At 43.3% G+C, this 25,846-nt stretch overlaps 1 protein-coding gene across 2 annotated transcripts in view; it reads left to right on the top strand.

The window, feature by feature from the left end:
* The first annotated feature begins 342 nt into the window (after nucleotides 1-342).
* SPEF2 (sperm flagellar 2) overlaps nucleotides 343-25,846 on the top strand; it is a 39,398-nt gene continuing 13,894 nt past the window's right edge. Inside the window, exons 1-11 of one of the 2 annotated variants that reach the window (XM_028748515.2) lie at nucleotides 343-509; nucleotides 1,871-2,045; nucleotides 3,854-4,097; nucleotides 7,024-7,143; nucleotides 8,912-9,050; nucleotides 9,660-9,889; nucleotides 13,241-14,388; nucleotides 14,480-14,697; nucleotides 14,788-14,996; nucleotides 15,092-15,215; nucleotides 15,322-16,834. In XM_028748515.2, coding sequence (XP_028604348.2) covers nucleotides 343-509; nucleotides 1,871-2,045; nucleotides 3,854-4,097; nucleotides 7,024-7,143; nucleotides 8,912-9,050; nucleotides 9,660-9,889; nucleotides 13,241-14,388; nucleotides 14,480-14,697; nucleotides 14,788-14,996; nucleotides 15,092-15,215; nucleotides 15,322-15,712 — 3,165 coding nt within the window. In that variant the 3' untranslated portion in view covers nucleotides 15,713-16,834. Of the gene's footprint in view, nucleotides 510-1,870; nucleotides 2,046-3,853; nucleotides 4,098-7,023; nucleotides 7,144-8,911; nucleotides 9,051-9,659; nucleotides 9,890-13,240; nucleotides 14,389-14,479; nucleotides 14,698-14,787; nucleotides 14,997-15,091; nucleotides 15,216-15,321; nucleotides 16,835-19,252; nucleotides 19,360-20,909; nucleotides 21,093-25,846 lie in introns of those variants that run through there. The other variant, XM_028748516.2, reaches the window with a different exon arrangement.

Below are 25,846 nucleotides of genomic sequence, written 5' to 3'. Positions count from 1 at the left end.
GAGAACATTAGGATTCTTTGGCTCAAGCTAGAGAAGGAAAAGCAATACCCCCATATCTCTTCCTCCAGTTGTGAAAAAACACATAATGGGATATCATTGCATCACATAACACTTTGAAGTTACAAGTGAAAGGGTGGGAATATGTGGCTGCTGCACAATCATGGTTTGTCCTCAGTTGTGTCTTTAGTATGCTTGGTCCTAAAATTGTTTAAATATTTGAGTCTATCCCCCCCCCCCTGCTAAAGCATGTTGATGTTTTAGGAACTGCTTTGTGAATTATCCATGCAGATAAGGTGTCAGGAAATACTTGAATAATTTCTTGTTTTGTTTTCCTGGTATATCATGAAGAATGAACTAGACCGTTTCCAGGATACCAAGAGGCTTTTGCATGACTACTATAGAGGGATGGAAGGCAAAATCCCAACGGAGACCAGCAATGAGTTTACCAGAATACCTTTGATAGATCTAACTGATAAAGAACAACCCATGGAAGAGGCCAAGACTAGAATGTACATTTAAAATTGTGGTATTGCAATAATCACTGGATGTGGGGGGAGGAGAGAGGAAGGGAGAATACAACTGATTTGGAAATAAGCTATGTGCATGAATGGGGAAGTATAAATAGCTCAGTAGTCAACCCCACACCTCCCATTGAAAAGATTCCAGGTTTAATCTCTGGCATTTCCAGTTGCAAAAAGCGATCTTAGATAGCAGATATTGGTAAATACTTCTGGTCAAGACCTTGGAGAGCTGTTGCTGGTGGTCAGATGGACCATTGGTCTGACCTTGTGTAAAGTGGCTTCTTATGTTCCGATAGTACACCTGTGAGAAGAATTAAAGGTGACAGCTTTAGGTATTATGGTTGTAGTGAAGTAAATAGTTAAACTCTTCGTGTAATCGACATAACTGTGAATTCATGAGAATTAAAAGTCTGGAGAGAGGTCAGGCGCATGCATCCTATACTTACCCTCTCCACCTATCATGAATATATGCACACTGCACACTCATGCACAATGCATTGAGCTGTGTGCACATTCACAAACACACAAAATACCTGTGCTTTGCTCCTGGACACCGGGTTGCTAAAGTGCAAATTCAAACTCGGATTAGATCACCAAATGAAGACAGGTACAGCATCCTGTTTGCTTGCATAAAGACAGAATACCAAGCAGACACCTTTCCCCTAAGGTCAGGTCTCTGTCCTTGCAAGCCAAGGGTCATCACCCTCTTGCTGCCCTCTCTTTCCCCCAGTGGCTTGAGTTCCCTGGAAGGAGGGATTGGTTGTTATGCCACTCTGGGAACTGTAGCTTTGTGAGGGGCACAGGGAGTCTCCTAATACCTCTCAGCACCCATACAGTTTCCAGGATTCTTTGAGGGAAGCCATGACTGTTTAACGTGGTATAAAACTTCTTTCAATGTAAGGTGCAGATATGGCCTAGGTTTTACAAGTGCCATCAGGAAACGAGAGTAAGATTTGGGTTCCTTCCCACCTCACCTCCAACAGTACAGGTAGGATGTTGAGTGTAAACCTTACATAGATGAGTATGGGTCGCTATCCATCCGCTTTAAAAAAAGAGGAAAGGGATAGATAATTTGGCAGGGACTTCACCCATCTATGTGCCTTGGTTTGTACTAAATGTCCTACACGCAATGGGAGAATGTTGAAACTTGAGGTTTCTCCCCTCCATTTCTATGCAGAACGTAAACAAGAGGCCTGAATGGGAACCAGCTTGTAATTTTTTGTATGAGACCTTTATAATTAACAGAAATATTCTCTTAAAGAGCAAATATACAAATGTAAGCTTTGAGAAATGCAGAAGTAAATCTTTCGCCTCTCTCTCTCTCTCTCTCTCTCTCTGTCTGTCTTAAGAATTCCTCTGAGTGTTCACAGAGCTGCTTCTCCAGAACCAAAGGACAAGATGAAAGCAATTCCAGTCAAGATCAAGGAAGATGTGTTTTCTGAAAGCATAATCTTTAATTTTGCCCCAGAAGAAAAACAGATTACTGAGATGTGGCACAATATTGTAGCCACAATATCCAACATGGTAAGAAAAGCCACAAGTATTAAAAGAGTTCAAACAGAGATCTGGATGCAGCCATTAAGAATGTAAGAAGAGCTTGCTGGATCAGGCCAGTGACCCCTTCATAGTCCAGCATCCTGTTTGCATAGTGGCAAGTCAGTAGGAAACCCGCACTCAGGAAATTCTGCAGTTTCCAACATGGAGCATCCTCCCTCTGACCATGGAGGCAATTTGGAAGCATCCTGATAAATGTTTTGCTGACTCCAGTGCAAGATTACTGCAGTGTTCTCTGTTTAAAGATTCCCCTGAAAACAGAAACTCTGATTTGTGCAAATTTTCACAGTTTTAATTGGGCATTCTCACCTATTATATAAATGTTCTAGCACTCTTCAGATAATCCCTTCAATATCTCAAAAAGGCATCTCTATAGAGAATCTGGTGATTAAAAAAATTCTTTGAAATTTGATCAGTTCCTTACATGATGAAACAGTGTGAAAGTCAAATTCATCACTGAGCAGCTGTAGTTGTCCCCCCCCCCCCCCAAATCATACATAAATGATTTTTGACTTGGCTGCAGAGATCCCATGAGTGGAATGCTGCTGAGAGGATACTCTCACTGGCAGAAGGGGAGGCAATTTTCACTGATTCCCCTTGAAGCCCCATGCGCCTCTCTGAAAATCTGTAGAAAGTTGGTGAACCTTTCAGAGCAGTACAAGTAGAAACAGCAAAAACCAGTCTTCTCTCCCCACTCTCTCCATCAGCAGGAGCCCCCACTGGATTGAAGACGCTTCCATTCATGGAAGAGCAAGTCTGTATCCATCCCCTGTACTGTATGTTTCTCTTATTTAGGTAAGGGATAGCCAAATATTCTCCAAATATTTATTGGACTCTGGCTCCCATCAGCCTCAGCCAACACTGCCAAAGGGCAGAGATTATGGGAGAGTTGGAGTCCAGCAAAGTTTGGAAGCCTGCAGATCATCCATAATCTAGATAATGTGCACTTGTGACGGATGGTCTGTCTTATTTATTTTATTTATTTATTAGGTTCATATACCACCCTTCATCAAAACATCTCAGGGTGATTCACAAGACAAAAATTCAAGATAAAAACACAAATGTGTAGTTAAAGCAAAAACAACAAAACAATAGCTCCCTCTCCCACAAACACATTTAAAAGGCTGTAGAATATTAATCAGCCAAAGGCCTGACTGAAGAGGAACGTTGTTGCCTAGCACTTAAATATATATATAATGAAGGCACTAGACAAACCTCCCTGAGGAAAGCATTACACAATGGGGAGCCACTGCAGAAAAGGCCCCGTTCTTGTGTTGCCACCCTCTGAACCTCACATGGAGGAGGCACATGAAGAAGGACCTCAGATTATGAACACAGAGTTTGAGTTGGCTTATATGGGGAGAGGCAGTTCTTATATAAGCCCTATGGGTCTCATCCAAAGAGTCCCTTACGTGCGCAGAAGGCTGTTCTCTTATTTCAAGGGAACGTCTCCAGTATCTGCCCATTCATTCTGTGGTTGAAGGCCCCATGCTACAGCCTGTGCCTTTCCAGAATGATGTAAGAGCAGAAGAAGAGTATGGGAGCAGTTATATTAGATTCCCACCAGCTACCTGGAGCAACTTGGGGACTGAAAGGAGAAAGTTCAGAAGCCACCACATGATCTCTGGATCCCAACCTATAGAGAAGTAATAGTTTATAATGTTAAGTGGTCTGTTTCATAACGACATGCTGGTTATTGACAATCATGAAACAACAATCGTTTTGTTCAACATGCTCCTGCTGCTTTTTTTACTTAAGTGTGACCCTTTAAAATTAAGGTTACGGCTGAAATACAAGCAAAAGAGGCGGAGGAAGAAAAAGAACGGCTTCAGCAAGAAATGAAAGAAAAAGAGCGCCAAAAATCTTCCCAAGCAGAAAAGAAGGGGAAAGAAGGGAAAGGGAAAAAAGGGAAAGGAGGAAAGGAAGCCAAAGGTGGAAAGGATGCCAAAGGAGGGAAAGGAGGGAAAGATGCCAAAGGAAAAGAAGGCAAAGATGCCAAAGGAAAAAAAGGAAAAAAGAAAGGTAAATGAGATGCAAGGTAAAAGAGAGGGAGGATTCTGGATTAATACAATTGTGCTTGATCATTTTTTAAAAAAAACAACTTTGCATGCCCAGCAAAACAGAGGAGGGGAATTAAGGTATAACCCTTACTGGAGCCTGTACACATGTTGGTCCCCCTTTTCAGGAGTTAGTTCAGGGACAGGGAACCTGTGGTTGCTCACATGTTGCTGGACTACAACTCCCACAATCCCAGGGGTGTAGGAAAAGGGGTGTGGGTGGTGTGGGTTGCCCTGGGTGTCATCCTTAAGGAGGGTGAAAAAATGGCACACCACAGGGGGTGGCACTCACCGTGGGGCCTGGACTGCAGTGTGCCCGAGCCACGTGTCTCTCCTGGGAATGATGCGGTGGCTTGGGGTCCCGTGCTGCCCGAAATGGCAGCGTGGGGCTTGCGTCTGCCAGGCGGCCACCGCAGCGCCCCATGCATGGATCACCACAGCGCCCCTGTGCACGGATCACCCCACCCCCGTGGGTGGATCACCCCATGGGTGGATCATCCCCGTGGGTGAATTTCCCCACCCCTGCTGCTCTGGGTGCCAGAGCAGTTAGCTACACCCCTGCACAATCCCCAACCATTTGCCATGCTGACGGGGACAGATGGGAGTTGGAGTCCAACAACTAAAGCAGTCAGCTTCTGGTCTAGAAAGGACATCTAAAATTAAGGTAATCTACAAGCTCTAACTATGCTTCACTACTGTATTGGAATACAGTATACACAGGAGATGTATTGCTTAATCATTAATGCATGGTTTTATTATGGCTGTCAATTTTCCCTGTGTATTATTAACAATTGGTTGCAAGCTCACTGTGGCTGGAAAACAGCATACAAATGTAATAAACAGTAACTTCTGGAGGGTCTCAGGTTCCCCACTCCTAAATTAGACTGTACCCAAAGATCTTTCCTGGTCTGTTGTCAAAGAGATGTCTTACAGTTCAAAAAGCAAAGCCAAAAAGGCAGCATTTGACACTTGATGTTATAAATGAGCGTTTGGTATTTTGGCATTTTGTATCTTGTCAGATTATGGGACGCGGTTGGCGCTGTGGGTTAAACCACAGAGCCTAGGACTTGCCGATCAGAAGGTCGGCGGTTTGAATCCCCGTGACGGGGTGAGCTCCCGTTGCTCGGCCCCTGCTCCTGCCAACCTAGCAATTTGAAAGCACGTCAAAGTGCAAGTAGATAAATAGGTACTGCTCCGGCGGGAAGGTAAACGGCGTTTCTGTGCGCTGCTCTGGTTCGCCAGAAGCGGCTTAGTCATGCTGGCCACATGACCCGGAAGCTGTACGCCGGCTCCCTCGGCCAGTAAAGCGAGATGAGCGCCGCAACCCCAGAGTCGGTCACGACGACCTAATGGTCAGGGGTCCCTTTACCTTATCTTGTCATGTTACACTGTTGTGGTATACAGAGTCAAACCATTTGTCCATCTAGCTCTTTACGATGTCAGACAGGGCCTATCTGGAGATGCCAGGGTTTAACCCTGGAACCTTTGGCATGGAAACCATTGAGCTGTGCTGCTTCCCAGATGGGCATCTATGCCATCTGACCAAAGCAGCAGCAGTAAGGGCAGCAGAAACACCTGGGGAATCAGGGAGAGAGGTTTGCCAAGGACCATTTCAAGGAAGAAGGGAAGCCCAGGACCATGGTGGTTGGACATCAGCCCAGGGGAGGAAGGCCTGCATTAATGAAAAGGTCAAAAGCCCAGCACTCCATTTCAGAGATGGGTGTTATTCCCCTTATGACCAGTGCTACAGACCTAGAGAGGCAGCAGCGCCACCACAAGGGAGCTGATGTCCCCCCTCCCAAGTGGTGCCAACAGCCACTGATACTGAGAGTTCTGAGGCCTGGGATTCATTGATTCCATTTGCCCAGAATAGCCAGACCAGCGGGTAGACTGGAAGAGGACTCTGAAAAGCATCTGAAATCCCACAGTAGCTCCCTTTTGCAGCCTTAGCCCTTCTGAAGAGACACAGCCGCTGGATATTAGACCAGGTTTGCTTGATGCCGACAACACCTGATGTTCTGAAGAGAGGCAGCTTCAAAAATAAGGCAACATCACATTCCTTGATATCTGATTTGTTGGGTTGTTTTCAATCAAGTTTTAGTCGGGGCAGACCTATTGGAATGAATGGACCGCAGTCATGTTCACTAATTTCAATGCGCCTGTTCTGAGTAAAACGTACTTGAATGCCACTCATATGTTGTTATGGCATACTTTGAGAACTGTCATGGTTGAATAGTGGTTATACTATTGTAAAATGAAGAAATAAGGTTCATTCTTGGAATATCAAAATTGCTAGGGCGACCTTGAGCCATTTACCATATTTCCTCCTAACCTACCTTACCAGGGGACAACCAGATATCTGTTCTGCACTCAGGAAGGTCCTACATGTGAGTAGTTCATGCATTAAGTTTAGGAAGACCTGAGTGTGCTGGTTGCATGATGTAACTGTCCTGAAATGCTTTCCAAGCATTGTTTGTTTATTCAATTAATAGCTTGAGTTTTGTCCAAAGCGCTCAAGAAGGCATGTATCGTTACCTCTCACCCTTCCCTTTATCCTCACCATCACCATGTGAGGGTGGGAGCCTGAGAAAGACCCTGGGCCACCCAGGAAGCCTTATGGTTGGATGGGGATTTGCACCCAGGTCTCCCCAGTCCCAGTCTGATGCTGCAATTGCTATGCCACACTACATAATGATCAAGTGAAGCTGTCTCTTGTTGCCTCTAATTTCAGATCCTGTTTCTGAAATGTTGACAAGTTCAGTTTTACCTACATTTTGAGTTGCGTTCATTTTGTGAAATGCCCAGTTAGGCTAACAGTAGTGTAAGCATTATGCATACAGAAATTTGCAGATTCTTTTTTTGTGTGTAAAAATACGTGCTTCTCCTTGCAGCCTCTCATTCTCCACCAGAGCCAACGCCAACACCAATTCCTTTATCCCCGGAGGAACTAAAGAAACTAGAACTAAGGCTTAAAATGAAGCAGGAATATTTTGCTGCGCTGGAGCATGAAGGTATGCATTAAATTTCAATCAGGTAAATTCAGAAACAGCCCCACATTTGCAATTAAGCTGGAATTAAGCTTAAGATGGAAAATAGTGGGAAAGAAAGACCATGGATTGCTTTAAATATTCAAAATGCTACAGCAGCATTTGCTTGAACGTGTTGTGGGCATTATGCTTAACCATTTTTAACACTATCCATTATTTACTGCCATAACCCTGGATAAGATTTGAAAGGTTGCTTTGCAGGTTGCTAAACTAGGCCTTCCCCCAGGAAGGTGTATATAATATGACATCGGAGAAACTTGCTTGTTATCGCCTTGTTACCGTAGAAACTGGGGGGGGGGGCAGGGAAAACCACCATAACCATGGTTTGCTTGCTGCAGCTGAAATATTTAAGCATCGATAATGAAATCCATGGTTTGCAAAACCATTTCAACCCATGGTTTCACTTCACACTTGCAACGTTTAGGTATTACGATATAATGCTAACTAATTAACTAACAACGGTTAAGGGAAACTAATTTTGGCAGTAGCTTCAAGGCAGACAACTAGTAGAAGTGAATGGCCACAAATACATTTATACAATTATTAAGACAATTTTAACCCACCATTCACTGGGTGACCTCACGGTGGAATTATTTAAAGCAGCAGCAAGCCAACAAAATGAGAAGTAAAGTATATTGAATAATAATAATAAAAATTATTCCAACATAAAGCCACAACAGTAAAGCAATGAAACTGGCATCCTGTGCAAGCCCAGCAAACACATTTTAATCTGGCGCCGGAATGTCAGCCGTGTTGGTGCCTATCAAACTTATGGGGTGAGGCCATTACACAATTGTGGAGCAATTTAGGTGACTTTAAAATCAGATTGGGGGGGGGGGTGCTGGCCATGGAGTAAGCAGCAGAAACTGAGAGCTCCCAGATAAAATATTTTAAAAGACAGATTCCTCACTTTCTATTTTTATTATTATTAGGTAAAGGTAAAGGTACCCCTGCCCATACGGGCCAGTCTTGACAGACTCTGGGGTTGTGCGCCCATCTCACTCAAGAGGCCAGGGGCCAGCGCTGTCCGGAGACACTTCCGGGTCACGTGGCCAGCGTGACAAGCTGCATCTGGCGAGCCAGCGCAGCACACGGAACGCCGTTTACCTTCCCACTAGTATGCGGTCCCTATTTATCTACTTGCACTTTGACATACTTTCGAACTGCTAGGTTGGCAGGCGCTGGGACCGAGCAACGGGAGCGCACCCCGCTGCGGGGATTCGAACCGCCGACCTTCGATCGGCAAGCCCTAGGCGCTGAGGCTTTACCCACAGCGCCACCCGCGTCCCTTTTATTATTATTACTTTGTTTAAAATAATAAAATAGAATAATAATGCAGATTAGACAAATTCCTGGTTGTTAAGGCTGTCCATGGCTGCTTGTCACTAATGATGGATATATACTATCTACAGGATCCGAAGCATTGTGCCCTAGAATACTGGGGAACAACTGTGGGAGACGGCTATGGTGTCCATGTCTTGCTTGAGGTTCACTATAGGCATCTGGTTGGATGCAGTGGAAACAGGCTGCTGGAAAAGATTAGCTTTCGGTCTCAACCAGCAAGTCTCTTCTGTTCTTCACAGGGCTCTTACTTGGAGCACCCCAGCTTTTGCAGACCCATCGGATCAAGACTGCCAGTTTCCCAAATAATGCCTAACCCTATCTCTTGATTGCCAGACCTGTAAAACAGTGTTTGTATTCTTACTTGTTCTTAAACGATTTCTTAAAACAGCGGAGGCTGCAAAATCTCGTCTTGAGCTGTTGAAAGCCAAAGCACTTGCCTTCACTGAAGATCTGCAAACGAAAGCAGAAGTAACATACAGGAATATGGAAAAATGGCTTGGGGAGAGATTCTTGGCTGAAATGTCAAGGTAATGGTTAATTTTGATGAAAGCATTATAATAATGGAATCATTGAACTGTAGATTTGGAAGGGACCCTGAGGTAATGCGGGAGGTTTTAGGAGGAAAGAGGAATTTCGTGCAAGCCTCTACAGGAGCAGGTGAGGTGGTGTTCAGGTTGGAGCTGCACAGAGGCGCACTCAAGGCCAATCTGGGTATTCTATTATATTCAAAATATTCCTTATATTCTCCTTCATTTGTATACCTGGAAGAAACCCTCCTGATCTTGATGTATATACTCATTTAGTGTATTTTTCAATCTGTTAGCTTATATGTTTGCAAACAACTTGTAATCATTGTTTAACAGAGAAAGAGGCCTTTAGTTTTTAATTTGCATCTTGTTTTGGGATTACTGTGATATAGGCCTCTTTCCATGTTTCTGGGATTTCACGTGTAATCAACTCAAGGCCAATTTGGTGCCCTTGGCTGGCATCTGCCACCACCTCGCTGCTCCCCCTTCTTCTCTCAGTAAGCAACATTTCTGCGGAGAAGCTATTGCTGTGGCTCTGTGTCACACCAGGCAAGCTGCTCCTGGTTAAGCTTTTTAACCCCCCTGCCACTGTTTCTTAAATCCTTACAGTGTCGACATATTAACCGAGGTTGCCCGCCACCACATCGAAACCTCTACCAAGATCCAGTATGAATTAGTTCTGGAAGGGGTTGAGTTTTACATTAACGGTGATGTCAAAGTCTTTCCAGATCCTCTTCCTCCACCTCGCCCTCCATCGGTAGAAATGCCTACAAATGGTACTTTAACTATTTCGCAGCTTAGCACGCTTCATAAGCAGTTTCTGCAGGTGGCACCTAAAGGTAAGAAATCACCTTGTTTTCGAAAAGTTGTTTATTTATTATTTATTTCCCCAAAGTATTTGTATCCTGTTCTACACACACACACACACACACACACACACACACACACAGTGGCTTACAGCGATCAATAACAAGATGATCTCTGCCATTAAATACTGACTTGAGATTTAAAGCTACTAACAGTTTTATATCCCTGCTAGCAGTAATTCTGGAACTTCTTACAATGGTGTGTTCCAGTATATGGAAATGCTTCTTTCAATTATAACTAAGTGCAGCGTCAAACGCTCGTGAGCCATGTAGGTTACCTCACACATTAACAGTCCTCTCCTATACATCAGGCTTCCTCAAACTTGCCCTCCAGATGTTTTGAGACTACAATTCCCATCACCCCTGACCACTGGTCCTGGTAGCTAGGGATCATGGGAGTTGTAGGCCAAAAAATATCTGGAGGACCAAGTTTGAGGAAGCCTGCTCTACATCATGGGTCACCGATTTGGGGCTTTCCCTGGTGCCTACAATGTCCCATCCTCTGGCTATCCTCCTTCTTAAATTACTCTGGAAAGATGCCTTCCTTAGTCAATATAATACTTTTTACAGTCAATATAATACTTTTTACTTTTTGTGGCACTGGGAGCGATTGGGGCAGCAGTATTACAGTTGAGGAGGGGAGAGTTGTGGCCTGCATGTTGCACTCACATCAGTTTATCCACTTTGCAAATGTGACCACAGGACCAAGAAGTTTGGAAAGCCCTGCTGTACATGTTTACTTGGGAGTAAGCCCTACTTTGCTTCTTTAGCGCTTGCTCCCAGGAAAGGTTGAGTAGGATTCCGAGCTACATTTAGAGCAATAAATACTTTATTAAAAGGTTGTTAATTGAACATTCTTCCTGATTTGCTTTGCACAGTGTGTGCAGGGAGGTCAGGCGACATCAGCCTGGAAACAGGCTGTAAAATGTGCTTTTTCGAAACTCATAGATATGCCCTTATATATTGACACTGACCTGGTAACAACATACCATCAGCATTTAGCATCAAAACATCTATCCCTGCCTTCTTCCCAAAGGAGACTGTGGTCTATTAAATGGTTTCCCAACTCGGTGCCCTCCAGATGTTTTGGACCACAATTTCTATCATCCCTGATAGAAATATGACTGGAGCTGACAGAATGGCACCAGGTTGGGGAATGCTGGTCTGTAGCAAGCTATCTAGAGTAAAGGTAAAGGTAAAGGGACCCCTGACCATTAGGTCCAGTCGTGGCCGACTATGGGGTTGCGGCACTCATTTCGCTTTACTGGCGAGCCGGCGTACAGCTTCCGGGTCATGTGGCCAGCAGGACTAAGCTGCTTCTGGCGAACCAGAGCAGCGCATGGAAACGCTGTTTACTTTCCCGCCAGAGCGGTGCCTATTTATCTACTTGCACTTTGACGTGCTTTCGAACTGCTAGGTTGGCAGGAGCAGGGACCAAGCAAAGGGAGCTCACCCCGTCACGGGGATTCGAACCGCCGACCTTCTGATCGGCAAGTCCTAGGCTCTGTGGAGCCTAGGACTTGCCACAGCTCCACCCACGCTATCTGGAGTAGCCAGATGCAAAAGCGGGCAGGTGTCCTTCACCTTTTGATAGTTGTTAGGAAGGGGGGATTTCTGTAGCTATAGTTCACCATGCAAGCTGCACCTGCTGAAAATTCCCTCTTCCACTCAACTATTAAAAAGTTCAGGAGCCTTGTCCTTGTTTGTATCTGGCCCAGCCTAAAGCTATCAGGGGGTAGGTATTTAGTATCGGTCAAAGACAGCCTTGCCACTCCCCACGCCAAGCCCTGTTGATATGATCTCAGCTCTAGATTTATTTGCATAGAGGTCCTTCTCCTCCTTGCTTGCCTCCAACTTGATACAGGGTGCTTGCCTCCAACTTGATACACTGCTGTACCATCTGAACTAGGAATAAGAGATCTTCTGACATTTTTATATGTAAAAACACTATATGCCTTTGCAGACCCCTTCAAAAGTACTGCATGAACAAGCAGAAAGGATTTTTAGAGCTTTGCTCTACAAATTTGTAGTATCATATAGGAAGTCAGCAGAAAAAAGGGAAACGGTAGAAGGAAACTTACATGCTGTATACCAAATAGTATTTTGACTCAGAATCAACCAATATCTGTGGCTTCAGAGTACTTTTAGCCACAAAAGGAAGATTAGATCATACAGAGAAGCTTAGCTAGCAACATGGAAAGCACCCAGATTTGCTTAAGAGGCCAACGGCCTTGTTACTGATTCTTCCTATAGGAAAGAAAATGGCATTAAGTGGAACACTATCTTAATAACGTTTTTTTTTCTCAGGACATTTCCATTGCCTAGGAAAGATAACCCTTCTGGCCTCTTTCAGAGCACAGTTGCAGCAATCAACACTCTTGGTTTTTTGCTTTGTGTTGGTTTTCAGTTTGATACTGAACACCCTTTTAATTAGAATTGGATGGACTTGTTTTCAGTGGAGTCGATTAGCTCCTCCTGCCCCCAGGATTGATTTGGATTGGAATCAGTACTTATGAGCAAAAGTGGAGAGTGCTTGGGAAGTTGTCTTTTTCTGTGAGTTTGAAATGGTGGAGACATTATGGTTGGACAAACCAATGGAGTGGCTAAGGTATTAAAGGAAATCCAGCCCAGTGTTCAAAGGTGCATTGTCTTGTGCATTGTCTTAAAAAGGCGGCACTGAAGAGCACCAGCCACTCTCCTGCAGTCTTCAAACACCATTAGCTGATGACTGCTACTGCTTCAGAAATGGTGGAGGGAGAGCTCTCTCTCCCCTGCACCAACCTCCACCCACAGCAGCAGAATGGGGGGGGGGATTTCAGGGGGGGGCTCTTGTTCTTCCCAGCCTCACCACCTTTCCTTCCTTTCTTCTTCCCTACCATTCCTGACATCTGGAATGTTGGGGGAGGTAGTTCCTGTGAGCAACTAACGTTGTCTAGCAATCTGTGAAAATTGCACTCCCCAGTGTTCAAGGCACAGGGTAGGGAGGAGGTGGAACAGAGATAGGAGGAGGGAAAGGAAGAATTCCTGGCTGTGTTGCTTTTGCTGCTGGATCAGCAGTCATATGGGTAGAAGGGAATTCTGCAGTTGAGATTAAAACCTGAGCCGGAGAAGAATTTGGAGGTTTTAGTGCTTGCCTCATTTTTAAGGTGACTCTAATGAGTTATTGAGGTTCATATTCATAGGTTTGGTAATGTGTCTGTCTGTGACTTACTTCCAAGTATGTGATCTTAGCCACTTAGGCTATTTATTCGTGCCTATCTTTAGTTGTGTGCAACCACAATAATAATGCATCCTAATACTGAGTTATATTTAAAATATTTATAGCCATAGCAGCACTTAAACAATTTAAAAGCAAGAATATAACTCCAGGCATCCAGAAACAACCAGGAAAAAATCACCAGTTTCAACAAATATGGCTGTCAAAGTACCCTTGGCTAAAACATGACAGTGAGAGGGGCACCATGTACTGTGCTTTGTGTCGGAAACACAATGTGGATTTAGGGGAGAAAACACACAATTTTTGTTCTGGGACTGATGACTTTGTACTTGAATTAGTCAACGACCACCACAACAGTGAAGCTCATGCATGGGCTACCTGTATGGAAGCAGCCAGTGGCTCTGTCCCAGACACAGCTACCACTGAGCAGATGTTAAAGAGCATGAGCAAAACAACCTTAGGAAGAATAGAAAACCTTTTCAGAACATGCCACGCCATTGCCAAAACTGGACGCCCCATCACAGACCTGGACTGGATGTGTAAGCTGGATGATATGAAAGGGGTGGATATTGGTTCCATATTTAGAAATGACAAGGCAGCAAGGATCTTTATTCATTTCATTGCTGAAGTGGAACGAAGAGCCTTGAAAGAGAAATTAGAAAAATGCAAGTTCTTCTCACTCATTAGTGATGGCGTTACAGACAGCACAATAAGAGAAGCTGCCCTGGTGTACGTACGTTTTGCACTCCAAGGGAAGATCCACTGCCAGATTGTTGGAGTTCAGTCAGTAGACAAACGTGATGCAGCTGCTGTGAAGAATGCCATTGTGCAAACATTACAGACCAGTTTGCAGCTCAATTTGCCAAACCAAGACTGGGCGAGAAAACTTGTTGGCTTCGGAAGTGGTGGTGGAGACATTATGGTTGGACAAAGCAATGGGGTAGCTAAACTGTTAAAAGAAATCCAGCCATGTGTTCAGAGTGTGCATTGCCTCGTGCATCACCTTGAAATAGCTTACAAGGCAGCACTGAAGAGCACCCAACTATACACCATTCTAACAGAGCTCTTGCAAAACATGTACTACTATTATAACTCTCCACTGAACAAGAACGACCTCAAGCTAGTCTATGAAGATCTCAACCTGAGAACATCCATTCCTTCTCGAATTGGTGGCTCCCGATGGCTTCTTCGCCTACAGACAGCTCTTCAGATCCTTCTGAAAGGATACCCAGCATTTGTCCTACACATGAGTAAGGTAAAGGCTCTTTAAAACCAAGCATGATGTGAAGAAATAATAAGTGAAAAACTGCATTTGGTAATTGCTCTACTGTTTTTCTTGCATCCAGGTAGAAGAAGAACCATGTTCCTCAAATCACCAGAAAGCCAAAGACCTCTTAAAGCTTCTTCTGAAAACAGACATTGTCAAGTTTTCTCACTTTTTGCTTGATGTCATTAACGTCCTCAACATCCTCTCCCGCGTCGTCCAGGATCAGAACTCTTCCATCGCAGATGTGTTCGCAACAAGCCAGTCAACACTGGAAACACTCCAAATGTATCGAGCAAGGTTGTATATGCTTAACCAAAACTGTATATTAACTGGATTTATCCAAATCAAAGGCACACAGTACATTCGTTAAATGTAATATTTTTTCAGATCGGGGCCAAGGGAGCGCCTGGTGGAGGCCATCACACATTTTCATGGTCACCAGCTTGTAGGAGATGGTGACATATCAGCCATCCGGATAGAATTAATAAGCAATCTTTTGAAGCAGCTGCGCGATTGCTTCTGTGATGCTAGTGAAGATGTTTTGAGAGCAAGTGCTATTGGAAGTTTTAAGCTGTGGCCAGACAAAATCGAGCCAGGTACAGAAAACCAGACTACATCCAAAGGGATTGTTTCTTTCTGAAATGCATGGGTGGTTTGTTTGCTTTTAAAATTAATGTTCAACCTCTTGCAGAATTTGGTGAAGTGGAAGTGTCTGTCTTGATGAAGTATTATGAGCCGGTCCTGGAATGTGCCAACGTGAAGATTTATGAAGTAGAGACTGAATGGAACATGTTAAAAGCAGAGCTGTATGATAGGTATAATAAATACCTATAAATAACAAGCAGGACATGAAATTCAAACAAATTTTCTGAATATGTCAGTGGGCAAAACACATTTAGTAACAGTTCTTATCTTTTCTAGATATCAGAGCATCCGGAGATTGACATGGGAAGCAGTGAACACAGATTATTTTCATAAATATCCAAACATCTTGACACTGGTAGATCTTGTCTTGACGCTACCTGCCAGTTCTGACAAGGCGGCACGAGGCTTCTGTCAGATGAAACTTACAATGATGAGGCTACGTTCAAAGCTGGTGTTTGAAAGCATGACCGATCGCATGGTCATTCTGATGAATTCTCCAGATATCAAGAAGTTTGACCCCCGAAAGGCTATCCAGTTGTGGAATATTTCCTCGCAAAGGAATAGGAGACTACAGGCTGAGCAGGGCGTGGTCAACCCTGAGACACCAGATTGTTCATCTGACTCTGAATGGGAAAGGGAAAGGGAAAGCTCATTTGGAAGCTATTAGATGTGAAACACTCTCTCCAGCTGTCTCCTCAAATATTTTTAATAATGTGCGTTGACTTTTCCTTCTTCTTCTTCTTCTTTTTTTTTGGTAACTGTTTACTGGACAATTTCTATTTACTTATTTATTTATTTATTCAACCAAAATTTATATACTTCTTGATTATATTGGAACATCTAAGAGCACATATAATGTGTCATGAAACTAACACATACATTGAGATGGGAAGGGAGAGAAATAAGAAGTATGTCTTTTGGAAAAGCTGTATATATTTCTTATCAAACTGCTAGGTATTGTCAGAATATGCTTATCAGGTATTTCTTTTGAAATATGTGGTATTGGATTGGCATATGAAATTACCAAGTATCATTTTTGTCTATGTGTGTGTGTGTGTGTGTGTGTATGGTTCGTTTTTATAAATTGAAGTGTACGCTCTTGACTCCTTGATGGAACTTCATAGTCTTCCTTCTTTCTGTTAAGCTGCTCTTAAGTTGATTTTAATTCATCACTGTCTTTCTATGCGCTTGGAATTTTCCAATATATTTATAGCAAGTGTTTAGGAATATTATGATTCTGGCTAGATACTGAACAATGAAAACAATAATTTGAAATAACTGTTTATTATCCTGTATTGTATTGCAGAAATTATTTTATCCCTGTTACGGTTATTAAGGATAAGCAATTATTTCTACTGTTTTTACTGACATCTTATTTCCTGTTCATTTTCATTCTTCTGGAGATTTGACATGTAAAAATAATTGCCTGTGGGAGGGAAATAAGTGTTGATTCCCTCAGTACTTTGGACTTCCAAAATTGTTCCGAAGAGTCACAGTATTCATTCATGCATTTCTTCATTCTTAATTGCTGCAACTGTTCTACTTAGTGTTTAACTGGATTAAAAACAAGCAATGGAAGAGAACACTTTTTATCAAACGTCTAACTACGAAGGATGCCAAGACACTTAATTTTTCTTATCTGCAAAATAACAAGAGAAAAGAAGAGATGAGACTTTCAGTGCCAGCAGAAACATGCAGAATGAAATATCTTTGTAGTAAAAATAAGTTGAGGATATTGCCTCCTTTACACATCAAGGATATCACCTGCGGATAAGACATCTTAAATGTTCCTGGTTCTAGAAGGTATCGCAGCAGCATCTCTTGTACCTTGATGCTTTCAGATTCAATAGCTGCAACCATAGATGTAGAACGCCACTACTTTTGAATGCATGCGTAGCTTGATTAACTGGTTGACCAATGTAGAGCTTGCTAAAAGTAGTCATGGCCCAAGAGGTCATTGTGCATTATCTAGCAGCAGTAAAGGAACAAACCCATTTCCCTTTTCCCTCCATAGTCACTACTTGGCAGACGTAGCTAAGGAGAGAGAGAAGAATCCACGGGGCACAAATTGCATGGGTGCCCCATACCTCTGTTTTTCGACCTGTTTCGCATAGTGAATGTCCATACAAATACTGGTTTCCACTTAGATGCACTGTAGTCAAATGACTGTAGAGAAATACATTCTTAAAATTTTTAATTTTAAAAACGCATACTTTTAACACATTGTAAAATGTATAACAGGGACGCGGGTGGCGCTGTGGGTAAAACCTCAGTGCCTAGGACTTGCCGATCGTATGGTCGGCGGTTCGAATCCCCGCGGCGGGGTGAGCTCCCGTCGTTCGGTCCCAGCTCCTGCCCACCTAGCAGTTCGAAAGCACTCTTAAGTGCAAGTAGATAAATAGGTACCGCTTTATAGCGGGAAGGTAAACGGCGTTTCCGTGTGCTGCGCTGGTGCAGGCTCGCCAGAGCAGCTTTGTCACGCTGGCCACGTGACCCGGAAGTGTCTCCGGACAGCACTGGCCCCCAGCCTCTTAAGCGAGATGGGCGCACAACCCTAGAGTCTGTCAAGACTGGCCCGTACGGGCAGAGGTACCTTTACCTTTTTTACCTTGTATAACATTTTTGTGGATGACAGTAATAGTACCCAACTCATTATCATTTTTCTCTCTCACAAAATCAAAGCTTTGTCATTTAGGAATCAACCAACATTTCAGATAGTGCACATAGATCAAGTGGGGTGGGTGCAAGCAGCATTTGGCATGTACTGAAACTTAGAACCACCCTTTCCCTCCCTACTGTGGACTGGAGGAAATTACCTCCCCTGAAGGTGCTTTTTGCGTTGGGTGGAAATCCACTATTATAATTCTTAAGTTGTTATTCTATAAACTGCTTGGCTTAAGCTTCTATCCGTAGTTTCTAAAAGCTGTGCTGCATGGGAGCTTCTCTTTTAAAAAAATAGAAATAGAAATAAGGTTACATTTTTTTACTTGTAGCAGCTTTGATTCCTCTGCAAACATCTCATACTTCCTCTAAGGATCCACTGTACACATTGCCGTCTTTCAGCTTTAATTATATGAAATGACAACTTGCCTAATTTGGATCAGATCTCCCCCAACTTTATTTCATGTATATCCCACTTTTCCTACAAGGAAGTCAAGGCCTCCTTCTGCTTTAATCCACCCTGTGTGGTGGGTTAAGCTAAGACTGGCCCAATGTCACTCAAGTCAGCTTCATAGTTGAATAGGATTTGAACCCAGTTCTCCCTGGAGTTAGGCTGGCTCTCTAGCCACTACAACAAACCCCCTGGGCTCATGACAAAACATAGGCTGCCGGCTGCAGTATCTAACTGGCAGGCTACATTCGACTTGCTGGGTCACAAGCCATTTGGCTCAGAATTGTCTGCACTAACTGGCAGAACCTGGGACCTTCTGCATGCAAAGCAGATGATCTATCACAGAGCTATGGGTCTTCCCCAAATGGTCACCCACAAGTCAGAATAATGTGATTTTCATAAGCTGCACTTTCTGAGGTTCAAGTACTGCATCAGATGCCTATAAGAAAAAACACCCAGGCAAGCAGCTCAATCCTACACACGCCTGCTTGGAAGTCAGAAGTCAATGGCAATGTATTCAGCATGGACTACTCTCCAAATAGCTGTGCACAGGATTTCCCTTTAAGTGTAGCTGCATTTCATACAAGTTCCCATCATTAGCTTCATACCTCTGCGATGGATCAGGCAAAACAAAAACAAAGAAAAAACTGCTTGTTTGTGTTACAAAGTCAGGAAAGACTCAAATTAATTTGCACAGTGCTATACATACATTTTCCTATCTGATTTTAAGAACCAATTATCCTGAAGTTCTAAAGAAAAAGAAATTAGAATCGTAGACACAGTGAATGTTTATTGACACACTGGGGCTTACTCCTGAGTAAACATGCGTAGGACTGTGCTTTCAGTTTCTTATTGTAGTGTTATTGAGTAAATTGTACAGCATGTATGGCTACGCATAGAATTTTTGACCAAAAAAGCCATGATGCGGTGTGCAACTACATTTACAGTGTGCAATTACAGTCTTTGTGTAATTAGGAGATAAAAATGAGAGGTTTTTTTCATCAGGAAAAGTCAGATTTTAAGATTATAACAGATTTTAAACTGTTCATATCAGTCCCAATGTGATACTTTTCTTTTCTTTTGTCATTTGTCTAGGTTTAATACCAAGCAAAACATTCATTGACATTGTTTATGACTTGATTACTTTGAATCTTGGCTCAAACTCGCTTCCTGATGCTTGGCTACACCTCTCCATTTATGATGTGAGTGCTCACTGTGTCCGCTATTCTTGTGATTTTTGACAGTCATTTGCTGTGTTGACTTGATGTACAATTGAGATGCTTACAATTTTAAATGGATGCTTACATTGCTAGAATAGGATATGTGTCTTTATTATAGAAGTTATAGCCTTTGGGGGCTAATGGCCTTACGATTAAAGAAGAAAGAGGTAAAATACAGCAAAAGCATTTTTTAAAAACGTAACTACATTAGACATCCACAAAACAATAAAATGTAGTTAGCATAAAAAGAATGACTATGGAAGTAAACCAGATTGCACTTCAACTTCTGTTTAACAAGTAAGGCATACATCTCTTTTGTTTACGAAATTGATCAGGTACACAACAGTACTAGTGAATAAACCCAGCTTGTTATCTGCAAAGATATGTTCCTGGCTGCCATGTCAATTTGTTTGTATGCCGGGCAGCCACTGAAAATTTCTTCCTCCCAAAATCCAATGCTTGTAGGCGAAATTGTGGAGGCTTGTTGAAATCATAGAATTGGAAGGGACCCAAGGGTCAGACTAGTCCAATCCACTGCATAGCAGAAACCTCAGCTAAAGCATACATGACAGATGGCCATTCAACCTCTGCTTAAAAACCCTCAAGGAAGGAGAGTCCACAACCTCTCGTGGGAGCCCGTTCTGCTGTCAAACAACTCTTGCCACCAGAAAGTTCCTCCTGATGTTTCATCGGAATCTCCTTTCCTGTAACTTGAATCTGTTGGTTTTGGTCTTACCTTCTGGAGCAGGAGAAAACAAGCTTGCCCCATCTTCTATTTTTACAGCCCTTATTTATTTGAAGATGGCTATCGTATCTCCTCTCAGTCTCCTATTTTCTAAACATACCCAGCTCCCTCAACCATTCCTCATAAGGCTTGGTTTCCAGACCCTTGATCATCTTGGTCAACCTCCCCTGCAGCTTGTCAACATCCTTCTTCAGAATTCATTTTGTCAGTTTTGGCCCAATTCTCCAATCGTCTAAGGGTCATCTTGAATCCTGATTCTGTCTTCTGCAGCATTAGCTACCCCTCCCAGTTTGGTGTCACCTGCAAATTTGATCATCCCCTCAATTCCTTCATCCGTCATTTATAAAGACGTTGAACAACAAGGAGCCCAGAACAGAACCCTGTGGCACCCCTCAACACTTTTCCCAGGATGACAAGGAACCTTTAGTGAGCACTCTTTGAGTTCAGTCAGTCAACCAGCTACAAATACATGTCTGCATTCAAATGGAGGCAAGGCTACCTTGCTTTCTGCTGGAGCACTGTCTCGTGTCACAAAGCAGAAGTCCTGTGTTGAGACAAGGCATTAAAATGTCTCTTTTGGAAAACGTTCCCTGCAATTGATGTCATGGACTATATTTCTGCCCAGTTTCAGCTTTCTGTCTGTTTGGGGAGCAGTCAGTGATTTTGAAGCCAAAGGATTCTTCTGTCTGTATAAGATACACGGTGCATAAAATGGCCCTGCCCTTAGTTACCCATTCCACTTACTTTTACTGTGTTAAGTAAACTTGTGTATTTTTGGATGTTACAGTTGCAGGGCCTGGCAGCAGCGTTAACAGTGGACTCAGACACTGTGGACTGGCGTATATTCTTGCAAGCAGCTTCCCAGCCTTGGCCTCTGCCCTCAGTGACGGAACTTCTTGAAACGCTGCAGAGATTCCAGGATGTGGATGTGGATGGATCGGGCTTTGTCACAGAGGAAGAATATGATCAGGTCCCAATTTCTTCTTCTCTCCAGTTTTATTTTTGTGGCTGTGAGTCCCAATGAAACCAGTGGGACAAGCAGCCAGCCAGTCTTCACACCCTGGGGACCACAAGCCCTGAATTGGGGTGGAGGGAAAATTCAGTTCCGTTCACATTTAAAGCCAAATTTGCACAATATGGAAGCCAAATCACGGGCTTCCTTCAAAACTCGCTCTTATCTGAATTTTGCAGTGCCGTGCCCCAAGCACACAGTGTTCACAGACATGCATACACCAGGGGGAAATGTGCAAAAATATCAAGGTATTGGTGAAAATAACATAGCAAAATGCATTCTGTTAGGAGACATTGTTTGCAAAGATGTGGACATTAGTCAAAGCTGCATACAGAAATGTGTTTTTTTTTGGAAGAAATTTGCTCTAAAATGCTAATGAAGTTTCGTGAGGATTTTTTTTAAAAAACACAAATTGTTTCAGAAATGTGGAGAACTAAACTTAAGAAAGTAAAAATGAGAAGTGGAGAGAACCAACATTGGCAGCTCCTTCTGCCCCTAGTCATTCATGCACCAATGTGGTTTTTAATTTCATTTTAGCCAACATAGGCCCATCCACCCAACATCCTAACTGTAAGGCCAGTGTACCGACTTCAGAGCAAGCCTCTCTGAACACAGTGAGACTTCTTCCCAAGTAGACATGCATAGGACTGTGTTATAAAAGTGGCTTGTGGTTCAGAAATGACGTAGGCCGGGCATGTGTGCGTGAAACGAATCAGAAGTGCATGTCAGTTTCAAAACATTTCATAAATTAAATTACTTCAAATTAAACATTTCATACCAACTTATTTTAGGTCAGTTTCATGTGGTGCTCCCTTGCCTTTCCTTCAGAAGTGCATGATGTGGCTGGGTAGAGTTATGTAGAGTACCTATCATCCTAGCACTGTAGTAATTTATAACAAATAGGTTGGTTTTGCGTTCTGGGGAGTGAGGAGCATTATTGCATTCCCTGTAAGATGTATCATAGTCATCCCAAAAGGCTAATTCCTGCATCTTCTCCCAAGATCTTTTGACCTATGGGAGGGAACAGCTTAGCGGATGTGAGGAAAAGTGGGTCTGGAGAGACAGACAAGATGCTAAGTCCTGTCTCCTGCTCCTCCACCTTTCTGCACTCAGCTTCCTAGGTGCCAACCCTGGGCAGCTAATGGCTCATGCCTGTGTTTGCCGCTCTCTGCTGCCATTATTCAATGGCAGTACAAAGGCAACTTTTCACTAGAAAAAGGAAAAGCAAACCCCCGTCATGTGGCAACACATTTCACCAGAAAAAGGAAAAGAAACAGTCGCCACTAGGGATGGAAAAACCACAAAGAGATGCTGCTCTCAATATTTCACCCACCTACGCAGAGTTGTGGTATTTTGCTCAGCAGCAAAGAGACTAAAAACATGCCAACAGCTCCAGAGTCAACACAGGAAGCTAGGTAGAACATCCTTTGGTTCAGTATCTGGTATCAGTTCTCTGATCTTTGGGCTGGTAAATCTGAGTGAAACAAGAAAAATGTGTAAGTGATGTTGTTTTTGAGCAAAAATGTTTTTAAAGAATCTAAATCCACCCATAAAATTTGGTTACTTCCCAGTTGAAATCCCACAGAAGTCCATGAGGCTAAAATATGAACTGGGTTTTCTAGCTTACTGGGGCTGGGAATGGAGTTGTGGTGCTTCTGGTCCCAGATGATATTGACAAGAAAAAGAATCTGTTTTTATATACTAGAGATGTGGACTTGGGTTTTGCCTTCCATGTTAAGTATCATCTATAGACTTGCAAAGAACCCTTCTGACATAAGTAGCTTTCAAGTCAACTGCTTTCGTTTTCACCATAGAACAGATTGATGCTGGAGACAAACAGTAGTCAGGTTTTCTTTTCAGAGACTTGAAAGTGTTATACCAAGCAGACGCATCTTTTCCTGTGGTGTAAACATTCATTTCTTGGGTCAGAGAAGTCTGAAACACTGCAAAACTTCTAAATGAACATGATACAGGAATGAGTGTGCACACACCATTCGCAAAAATGCCTCCATGATACCCCCTTCAGCTCCGTTGCTGCAGCCAGTGACGAATCACAGTTTCTGGGCCTGGGACAAGCTTGTAACAGGTCCCCATGTCTGCTTTGAAAAATAGGGTTGATTTGTACCTTTCAGCTTCTTTAGGTCCCTTTGATTAAGCCTGTTGCTCAGTGCATACCTGATTTGTGTTTATAGCCATAGCTGACAGTACAGCATGTATGGATATAGCTTTTCCACAACTACTCTGTAGTCCAGGCAACACAAGGCAAAAGCTGGGTGTGAAGGGGAGAGTGGGAGAAGAAACTACAGAATATGGGTATAAATTTGTTGAGAGGCATGTTGGGGCAACGCAGGGGGAAATGCTAAAGAAAAAGCTTTCTCCACTTTCTCCACTTAGAGCAAGGAAACAGAACCTGAAACACACACCCCAGATGTTGCCGGACTAGCACTCCCATCATCCCTGCCTGCAGGCCATGTCGGCTGGGGTTGATGGGAGATGGATTCCAGCTGCTCTACACACTGTTCCTTGCCAGAGCTAGTCCTTCTATGTGCTCTGGAAACCAGATGCCTAGCTCATTTACTCACATAAGTTTTACAGGCTCCAGAGCGCATCAACAGCATCGGCTTCCATTTCCATGGAGGTTTCAACATCCCTGATGAATGATGGCTGCCCTGCCTTCCTGATGCCACATTTTGGTGGCCACAATCTGCACAGTATACGCATGGCGGAAGGAAAGCACTCTGGGACACAGTTCTTCAGTGAGCATGTCACGTAGACAGCCATGCCACTTTCCTGCCTCTTGAACTGTGCATTGCAGGGCCAAACTAGAAGAGAATGCAATTCACACGATTAGCAGTTGCGTGGAGGGCTTTTTGAAAGCAAATTGCAACAGCAGAAGCCCTGATCCAAATTGGAACTTTGGTGTTCACCTCCTGTTGCAGTCTTGATCTGTATTGAACCTCCTATGCTTGCTGCTTGCATTTAGGATGGAGCTATAATTCACTCCAATGGGAACTTTCCCTTCAATCCTAATAGCAGGGCAAGAGGGGAGCAAGAGGGACCTTAATTAAGGAACACAGCAAAGGATTACAGCTTCCCACTGTCCAACACAAGGATTCGGGATTTAAAAGCCATTCATGCAACTGCAAATTGTGTGAATGGTGTCTTGTCAAAGTTTGTTCCCCAGAGTTTCCTCTACAAGTGCTTTCTTTTGTGCTTTTCTCTCATACACCGCCCCCCCCCCCAATAACACAGGGGGACCTGGTCTCTTCTTACTATGGTGTGAGCCCCTCCTTCCTGTTGCCAGTCAGCTAGTACAGTTAGCTCTTCTTGCCTCATGCCTAGGAAATGCCAGCAAAACTAAGAAACTTGCAAGACATCTTTGCAGTCATACATACATACATGCATGCATGTGCACAACCACTACATTCTAAAACTTGTAGTTTGAGAGACAGCAAGAGCACTTTGTGTACATGCTCTATTGGCTCACTGTTCAGAATGTTGCCTGTTCTGCTCTAACATTCTTCAGAACTTCACCAGCAATCATGACGAGATTTAGATGGCTGATAATATAGCGTGCCTAAACGTTCTTCAATAACAGCCGCTAAGGCTTAGTTTTCCTCTTATGGTAACCGGCTTGCATCCTGGGTCAGGCATCCTCCCTAGGCCCCTGTGCAAGGAGCTCTGTCTGCAGATTACTGCTGGATGAGTAGTAGATGAAGAAGTGGCCCCATTTCATCTAAAACCAGCCACTGCAACTTTCTTTTTATCCTCCTCAGCTGTTGATTCCCCCCCCCCCCCCCGATTTGCTTCTAGAACCAGAATCACTGACTCATATTTTGAAACACAAGAATGTTTCATTTAATGAGTCACTGAAGTCTTGCTGTTGCTGTATGTGACCTAGCATGGAAATCAATTTTTGCTGTCTTTTTAAGTACAGTTTTCCCCTCCCTGGAATATACCCTGCTGTTACATGTTGGTTTTGATAAATACCTGCACCAGAAAAGGAGTGTGTGTGTGTACATTTACACACACACACAGTTATAGATCTGTGCACACAAACATGTTAAAAAATTTAATCATAAAATCAATTATATATCACTGCACTCAAAGGAAATATATCTATCCTAGAGTTGAACAGATGAGCCTTGAGAGAGATTGGCATTGTAGTCATTAGCAACAATGATTAAGTGACTGTGTGACCTTAGCAACAGCAGTGCCTCCATAGCTGCCTAATAAGCCTCAATAGCAGTTAAAAGCAAGCTATTGCCTTGAAACTCAGCCTGCAGATTTCCCAGAGGTATCTGGTTACTTTGGGAAACAGGATACTAGACTAAATGGGCCTTTGGTTGGATCCTCCTGGGCTTTTGTATTAAGTTCTTAAAGTGTCCAAAGAGGGTCATGAATAATAACCATTCTTTGGGTTGTATCCAAGTAAATCATTGCACGTGCAGAACGACATCTGTGAACGCAACATAATTTATCCTCCCTTTCCTCCTTTTATGCACCACCTGGCACCACCCCCAGATAAGCCCCAGACCAAATTTGAGTGGCACATGGGAAGAGAGAGGAAGGTGAAATTCTGTTGAAACTTGTGAAAGTTGTTCCATGTGCATGCAATGATTTGGTTGGATAGAACATTTTATGTCCAGGTGACCAGAATGGTGAGAAGTATAGAAATCAAGTCCTATGAGGAAAGAGTTGAGGAAAGAGAT

This window comes from Podarcis muralis, chromosome 11 (genome assembly GCF_964188315.1).
Source record: "Podarcis muralis chromosome 11, rPodMur119.hap1.1, whole genome shotgun sequence".
NCBI classification, from domain to species: domain Eukaryota; kingdom Metazoa; phylum Chordata; class Lepidosauria; order Squamata; family Lacertidae; genus Podarcis; species Podarcis muralis.
This window is presented reverse-complemented; position numbering and strand designations above follow the sequence as displayed.